The sequence below is a fragment of the Oncorhynchus tshawytscha genome, linkage group LG06 (assembly GCF_018296145.1).
Source record: "Oncorhynchus tshawytscha isolate Ot180627B linkage group LG06, Otsh_v2.0, whole genome shotgun sequence".
NCBI lineage: Eukaryota > Metazoa > Chordata > Actinopteri > Salmoniformes > Salmonidae > Oncorhynchus > Oncorhynchus tshawytscha.
The window spans coordinates 61,826,124-61,834,694 of record NC_056434.1 but is presented as its reverse complement, the minus strand read 5'-3'; the positions used below and the strand labels follow the sequence as shown (position 1 = coordinate 61,834,694).

Below are 8,571 nucleotides of genomic sequence, written 5' to 3'. Positions count from 1 at the left end.
TCAAAAGAAAGGGGGAAAGTATTTCCTGCAGGATTTTTTTTCATCTTCGTACCTTCCTTTTCAATGTTATTTTTGATTGGTCGCTGAAATGGCATCTAACCAATCAGCCGGCGTCTGCTATGGAGGAAGGAATAAATGCAAGATGGCTCCTCATATAAAATCAGCCGCCTGTGTTCCCTTTAGAGGACAACAAAATTACTCTTTACATCGTATTAGGTTAAAGTACTTATCTGGGAGTAGTGCTGAAGGTTAATACAAGGTTTAAGGCGATATACGTTTAATGCATGGCAATTAACTGACGAAGAAGTTATCGAAGAGACAAGAGGGACCAACTTTGAAGCCATGATTTGTTGAACTCATTTCGACAGGTTTCGGGTGGTGAGCTGTGTGACTGAAGAGAGACGCACCAGGGGCCTCCTTTGCTAGGCTAGCTAGCTATCGCATTGGATTGGCGTCAAGTAAAGAGGATAACTTTAAAAAAAATAAGCGATAGCATCTGTTAAATGCGGATCACCAAAGAGCACATTTACGCGTTCAATTAATCGTCATGGCCGTGTCAAGGTAAGGTATTCCCTAGGTAGCCAACTAACGTTAGCTATTCTTATCCAAGATTAGCAAATAGTTAGGTACTAGTTAATTAGCATGAACAGGCAATGGCATCATCATTCACGGTGGTGTTGACTAGTTAACGTTAGCTCTATTTAAATTAACGTTAGCTAGCTTTTTCAATTAGCCAGACAGTTTTACTGAAGTATGTAGCTAGCTAGCATCTACACAACAGCTATTGCCAATTAGCTAACATTATGTACTTAAAAAAAAATCCTAACGTTACTTACTAGCAGACCTGCATAGCATACAATTGATCTTGCCAATATGTTTAACGAGACATGTTACTTTTAGCTAACCGTTAATTGATGTGCAATCTGGTTGCAAATGTGCCACTCTGTCATGTTGCAAATGAGATTATCGCTCTTGCGTTTCATCCAGAGATTTATTTTGACGAGATTAGGCTCCCAAACGTATGGTTATTGTACTGTGGTTGGTTTCCCTTGTCATATCTTGTAAATTTAGTTTGCTAAAAAAATATAATGGGCAATCGTGTGTCTGAGTTTGTCTCGTCAGGCTCGCAAGAGGATGCCTATTTGAAGCCTTCAACTAATGCATAGGCTAGAAATCAGGTGAAGGTTTTATGTGATCTATTGACAGTTACCCTCCAGCAGCTTGATTATACAATGTGCATATCATTAGAATTATAAATTCATAAATTGGCTGAACATCCTCCTTTTAATATAAAATTACCTAGTTACTAGTACAATGAATAACAGATCCAAAATGCTCCACCCTGATCATTTGCATTGAATGCTCAAATGGGAAAATACTTTTTCTGCCCCTGCCTAAACTATTCCGTATCATTGTTTAACCACAACTGTATTAATCTGTAGCCTAGAGATTGTTGGATTTGTTTTACATTGAGTGGGATGGGCATTTTGCCATACTGAACAGCATCGCCATTTTTTAATGGCACTCTTTTATTTTTAGCAGAGATTTGTTCAAAGCTCCTATCACACAGAGTATACTGTGCATATTACTACCATGTTTGAATGATTGTCATAACTCATTTAATGGTTTGGATTTGAAGTGCCCTCCCTAGTGCCATGTACACTGCAATCTGCAAAACTGAAGTGTATGTGTAACAGTATAACTTTAAACCGTCCCCTCGCCCATACCCGGGCTCGAACCAGGGACCCTCTGCACACATCAACAGTCAACCACGAAGCATCGTTACCCATCGCTCCACAAAAGCCGCGGCCCTTGCAGAGCAAGGGGAACTACTACTTCAAGGTCTCAGAGCAAGTGACGTCACCGATTGAAACGCTATTTAGTGCGCACCACCGCAACTAGCTAGCTGTTTCACATCTGTTATATATATCTTATTTCACAAAGCAGAAGTTGGTTCTGACTTAGAATACGTGGACAAATACTTAGGTGTCTGGTTAGACTGTAAACTCTCCTTCCAGACCCATATCAAACATCTCCAATCCAAAGTTAAATCTAGAATTGGCTTCCTATTTCGCAAGAAAGCATCCTTCACTCATGCTGCCAAACATACCCTTGTAAAACTGACCATCCTACCAATCCTCGACTTTGGCGATGTCATTTACAAAATAGCCTCCAATACCCTACTCAACAAATTGGATGCAGTCTATCACAGTGCAATCCGTTTTGTCACCAAAGCCCCATATACTACCGACCATTGCGACCTGTACGCTCTCGTTGGCTGGCCCTCGCTTCATACTCGTCGCCAAACCCACTGGCTCCATGTCATCTACAAGACCCTGCTAGGTAAAGTCCCCCTTATCTCAGCTCGCTGGTCACCATAGCATCTCCCACCTGTAGCACACGCTCCAGCAGGTATCTCTAGTCACCCCCAAAACCAATTCTTTCTTTGGCCGCCTCTCCTTCCAGTTCTCTGCTGCCAATGACTGGAACGAACTACAAAAATCTCTGAAACTGGAAACACTTATCTCCCTCACTAGCTTTAAGCACCAACTGTCAGAGCAGCTCACAGATTACTGCACCTGTACATAGCCCACCTATAATTTAGCCCAAACAACTACCTCTTTCCCAACTGTATTTCATTTTAATTTATTTATTTTGCTCCTTTGCACCCCATTTTATTTCTACTTTGCACATTCTTCCATTGCAAAACTACCATTCCAGTGTTTTACTTGCTATATTGTATTTACTTTGCCACCATGGCCTCTTTTGCCTTTACCTCCCTTCTCACCTCATTTGCTCACGTTGTATATAGACTTGTTTATACTGTATTATTGACTGTATGTTTGTTTTACTCCATGTGTAACTCTGTGTCGTTGTATCAGTCGAACTGCTTTGCTTTATCTTGGCCAGGTCGCAATTGTCCCACATCCTGTAAAACACTGGAGTTTTACAACCCTCCATGGAGTTGATATCCTTTTGTTACATTTGGAAATGAAAAAATGAATGCAACTTCCAATGCATGCATGCTTCCAACTTCCAATGCATGCGTAAGCTTATTTTCTGATCTACTTGTTTTCTCTCCCTCTCATTCTCCAGGCTTGATCGTCTGTTCATCCTGCTTGACACTGGAACTACACCGGTGACGAGGAAGGCTGCTGCCATACAGCTGGGAGATGTGGTCAAACTCCACCCGCATGAGCTCAACAACCTTTTGTCGAAGGTGGGTGCTGGGCTTGTCCTCATCAGTGCCACAGCCAGGTTTCTATCTACATCAGGGTTGTATTCATTAGGCACTATAAGGAAAAGACTGAAACGGTGAAAGACTACTTGAACTTAATTGAAAATAAAAAAATATTTTGCTACAATGTGGGCTAATGAAAACAATCCAGGGATTCCACATTGATTTCAGCTCCCCACACATCTGCCTGCAGTGCTACCAAAAGGACATCCATACTTTAACCACCCATACAGATTCGCAACCCCCCCCCGTCTGGAAAAATCTAACTGGCGTCCCGTAAAGGTCAGACTGTTGCATAGCCCATTGTCTTTCTTGCCTCAGGGAATGTTGAAGTGATTATTAAACAAGTGGACTGTTTGACCTGCTTTACATTTTAGTCATTTAGCAGACACTTATCCAGAGCGACTTACAGTTAGTGAGTTCATACTTTTGTCATATTGGTTCTCCTTGACAATAGAACCCACAACCATTGCGTTTTAAGCACCATGCTCTGCCAACTGAGCCACATGGGACCTGAAACCTGTTTGAATGAGATGTGTTCCATCCTATGAGTCTGTTTTCTCATTTACCCATAACCTACAGGTGTTGACATACCTGAGAAGTCCAAACTGGGACACTCGTATCGCTGCAGGTCAGGCAGTGGAGGCCATTGTGAAGAATATCCCAGAGTGGAACCCGTCACCCAAGCCCAAAGAAGGTGAACCAACCTCGACCTGCCACGTTAGTCACAGCCAATTGCCTGTATTTTGTTTATCCTTACAGCAGGGAACAAATAATGCCATAACGTTCCATTACACAAAGGGCTTATCATTTAAATAACCTTTGAAACGGCCAGGAATGGGTGTTGTAATACAACTGAGATGTTAGCGCTGCATCTCTACTGCTCTTAAGTAACCGTTGACAGGAGGTGATGAGGCACTTGCGTGTATAGGTGTGGGCAGGCACATAAATAAAAAACGGTTCTGGCTCACACATCGAAATTAAACACTTGACATTTCATCAGCACTCAAGGTGCACACTTCCTAACTTTTGTACTATAAAAAATCCCTGACGAAGGTGGTGGGACTGATATGTAAGCTTAAATAAACAAGTGATACTCGCAAGTGAAGTGTGCAGGTTTTTCCTCTTCTTGACCCCCCTTTTTCTAGCTCTGACTACTGATATTGGGGTAAAAAATGTACTTCCTGTGCCTTTGGTTGTCCTTCCTGCCTAGCTGTCTTATTAATGCACAACTAAGTCTCTCTGCATAAGAGCATCTGCTAAATGACTAAAATGTCAAATGGAATGCGGGTCTCTCTTCCAGAGTCGTGTGCAGACTTCTCCCCAGAAGACTCCTCCTCTGACCGTTTGAGTTTCTACCGCTTTGACATTTCCCGCCTGCTCAAACATGGTGCTTCTCTGCTTGGTTCCGCCGGTGCGGAGTTTGAGGTCCAGGATGACAAGTCTGGTATGCATTTTTTCTCATCAGTATTATCATGTCATATTTCATACATTGCACATGTGGGCTGCCACTCAGAAGAAAAAAATAAAAATATTACTAAAGGTACATAACTACAAAGTATTGAGTATTTGATCATATTTTAAAGTTTAAGTAATACATTCAGTATAAACAGGAAAATATAACAAAGTAGGACTCCACCCCACCAAGCCACCATGTGTCTACCCACTCCCTGAAACCATGTTTCCCCATCTGCTTTTTAACTCAACTCGTACTATGAACACCTGTGCTCAGTGAGGCTCCTAATAGTTTTGTGTGTCTGTTATTATCCAGTTAGGAGGAATGTTATGGGAGACTCCGATATGTGACCACATGGCTAGGCTATGTCTGGTTGTGCTTCTGTTGAACAAGTAGCTGCTTGGATTGAGTCAGCCGCTGTATTGACATTCGTCTTTTAGTTTGTGCCGAACTCCACACAGCAAACAATTATTTGACACTGTAGTGTGTCAGGATTTAGTTTCAATGTTGCATAATCTGCATTCTGAATCTCTCCCAAATGGCACCATATTCCCATATAGGGCATTCTTTTTGGACCAGGGCCCATATTCTTTTCCTTTAGACCATTGGATCTGCATCTAAGTTTGCTTTTACATGGCGACGTGGTGATCCAAGTGACAAGTTCGAATACAATTTGAATTCAAACAGCTCCAGTCTTTGTCCTTTTTGTCTCAACTTAATAATACATGTTTTTATTTTGTTCCCTCAGCTATGGGCCTCCTAGTATTCCCTGCCCTGTATGTCATATATTCAAGGTCCTGTGACCGTTCATGTTTTTGTGCTTTGCTACACTAGTCCAGAGTGACTTGCGTGCCTCTTTCATATATTTTGGCTGCAGCCTGTGAAAGTACAGTTTACCTGACCTGCTGTTAATCAACACTCTGATCTCTAGTTCACTTGCCTTCCTGTCAGTCTACCTCCTTAATTACGTCCCCTTAAATACAGGAACATGCAGAATGAAGCCTTCATTTATACCTTAAGGGCTGGTTTCAGGGACACTCATTAATCCTGGTGTAATACACACAACATCCAGGACTATGGGCTTAATCTGTGTCTGAAGCCTGCCATAAGTGTCCCTGTGTTCTCTACATAAAATGGGAGTTTCTTAAGAGTTGGTATTTTTCTACAAGCGCCATACCCTCGCTCTGTGCTCTCCCATGCCAGGTGAGGTGGACCCTAAAGAGCGTCTGGCCCGCCAGAGGAAGCTGCTGCAGAGGAAGCTGGGACTGGACATGGGTGCCGCCATCGGCATGGACACGATGGAGCTGTTCAACGACGAGGACCTGGACACCCAGTACACCTGCACGCCGAGTGGCCCTAAGGCCCAGGGACCGGGAGAGAGGGGCTCTGAACCCTGCTCCAGCTCCGGCAATCACGTGGTGAGTCACACTACCGCGATTTCCAAAACTCCTCCTTTACGCTATTGCTGTATGTCGAGCTCCAAATTATGGAGTCGGTAATTCCTTTAAACTTTGAACAGCATCCTATGAAGCTTGATACCAGGGTCGTGTTCATTAGGCTATGTATTTTGCGACAGAAAATAAGCATTTCTTATTGGATATATCCATGTAATCCCTCCCTGATGCCAAGCATTTTCTAGCTACTGAACTCATCCCCAGTTACCATCGAGTGCAGGCTACTATCCTTTCCCATTAACTTAGAAAGCTAAGTATTGGTTAATCCAGGTCACAACGGTGGCAGACAGTACATTTACATGCACAGTAATAATTCAATATTAAACTGATTATGGCAGTATTTTCTTTGCAGTATTTTGCAATAGTCATGTGAACACCTTACTCTGCTCATCATAATCAGCGTAAGGTCAAAATCTAAGTAAACATGCCGACTAAAACAACTGGTTTTCGGGGTAATTTTGGGAATATTTAGGTACATGTAAACGCCTTAATTGGCATTTCAGCTGTGTATTTGATCTGCACATGGGGTGGCACCAGCTGTGTGAGAGCCTCCTTCTTTAGCATGAGTGAAGTGAGTTAGTGACGAATGTATGTGTCTTCAGAAGTAGTTCTCACAACTTTTCGGTCTGACTCAATATGCTTCCCAAAAATAACGTGGTTGCTTATTTTTTTTGAATTTTTTTTTTTACCCCTTTTTCTCCCCAATTTCGTGGTATCCAATTGTTAGTAATTACTATCTTCTTGTCTAATCGCTACGACTCCCGTACGGGCTCGGGAGAGACTAAGGTCGAAAGCCATGTGTCCTCTGACACACAACCCAACCAAGCCGCACTGCTTAACACAGTGCGCATCTAACCCCGTGCACCTGGCGACCTTGGTTAGCGTGCACGGCGCCCGTGTCTCAGGTGGCACAGCTAGCGCTGCGATGCAGTGCCCTAGACCACTGCGGGAATCATTCTTCTCTCAAATCATGTAAATGTTTTAATCAAACTATTATATTATGACTATTCATTTTGTGTGCATGTAACCGTACTCTGTGATGCCGGGCTTAGAAGCTTGGTGCTTCTTTAAGCACCGAACAGCATTGCCACGTATATTTTTGACCAATCGTTACCTGACTATGTGTAACCAAACTTGGAAAGAGGCCAGAGGAGGAATTCTGTAGCTTGTCGACTGGGACGTCCGGTAGGAAGACATTAGAGTAGGTCCTGACAACATGCTTTGGCTCATACTGTTTGAAAATGTTACAAGCTGTCAAATCCTTGCTTCATCCATCCTTGTTTTTGCAATGCCTCTCTAAGCTCACTGGAGGATAGGATCCAAGGTCCCTCCCTCAGACCTCCTCCAATGAGCTTAGAGGCATTGAGGAAACAAGGACCCCCTTAGGGCCAATGAGTGTCAGTTATTCACATTTATGTTGGCGATATATTCTCTCTCGAAATCAAGTTGATAGCTCACAATGGATAGGATGTCAGAAAATGGACAGTTGTACTGATAGTAGTCTCTCGACTGTACTGATAGTTACATCATGGTCGATACGTAGTCAGTTGAAAAATTCTGAGCTGCGTTATATGGGACAAAGGCAAAGATGCCAAAACCAGAATTTTAACTTTGATTGCAGGTCTAGTATCACGATACTCCATACCAAAGAGAAAGCATATTAACTAAAGTCACAGAATGGCACTTGATCCAGACATAAACTCAGCTACTGCTCTGTTCAATCGTTGGGTGTCTTGAGTTCAATAACAATACGTTTGACATTTTTGTTTTTTACTTCAACATTTTTCAGAGACAGCATTATTGAATCAATCATACAATCAAATTGCCTTTGGTAAAAAACAATCTCTGTATTACAATGGTAATTCTCTATTGATGAAAGGGGTAAATCAATATGTAGCCTAGGCCTATTCACATAAATGCATGTTCAATAGGAGTGTATGCATGCATTGAGTTTGAGCTTGTTTTGGTTGATTTCATGAGGATGGATGACAAAATGATCTGTTTCCCTTCCCATTTGGGACTTATTTTATTGTATGGATCAATAACATTTGCATAGAAGTAGCTTATTTGATAAGTGCACACGGTCTCTTTAACCAGTAATGATGTAATTTAAGAGGGGGACATCCTGGAGTTCGGTGAGGCAATAGATATTCTTTGGGAGAAATGTAAGTGATGCCTTTTAAGGGAATAATGTTTTGGTGGTCATCAGCTTTGAAAGCATCATATTTTGCATTATGGTTTGCATTTTATCACACAAATTACCACGTAAATTGATGATACCAAGTAAATTGATGATGGCTTCAGCTGTAAGCTAACGAGAAGTTAGCCTACAAAGCTGGAAGCTACTGATATCATCTTGCATTGTAAAGTGTTCTGGACATGTTTTGTAATGTAATTAACGTAAACTCGTACACCGCCTTGGT

The 8,571-nt window shown here is 42.1% G+C and overlaps 1 protein-coding gene across 2 annotated transcripts in view; it reads left to right on the top strand.

Moving 5' to 3' along the window:
• The first annotated feature begins 136 nt into the window (after positions 1 to 136).
• The window catches only part of LOC112252834 (TATA-binding protein-associated factor 172-like), a 69,637-nt gene continuing 61,202 nt past the window's right edge, over positions 137 to 8,571 (top strand). Inside the window, exons 1-6 of one of the 2 annotated variants that reach the window (XM_024424487.2) lie at positions 137 to 561; positions 1,123 to 1,178; positions 3,097 to 3,220; positions 3,821 to 3,935; positions 4,542 to 4,685; positions 5,898 to 6,112. In XM_024424487.2, coding sequence (XP_024280255.2) covers positions 1,159 to 1,178; positions 3,097 to 3,220; positions 3,821 to 3,935; positions 4,542 to 4,685; positions 5,898 to 6,112 — 618 coding nt within the window. In that variant the 5' untranslated portion in view covers positions 137 to 561; positions 1,123 to 1,158. The remainder of the gene's footprint in view (positions 562 to 1,122; positions 1,179 to 3,096; positions 3,221 to 3,820; positions 3,936 to 4,541; positions 4,686 to 5,897; positions 6,113 to 8,571) is intronic. The other variant, XM_042323480.1, reaches the window with a different exon arrangement.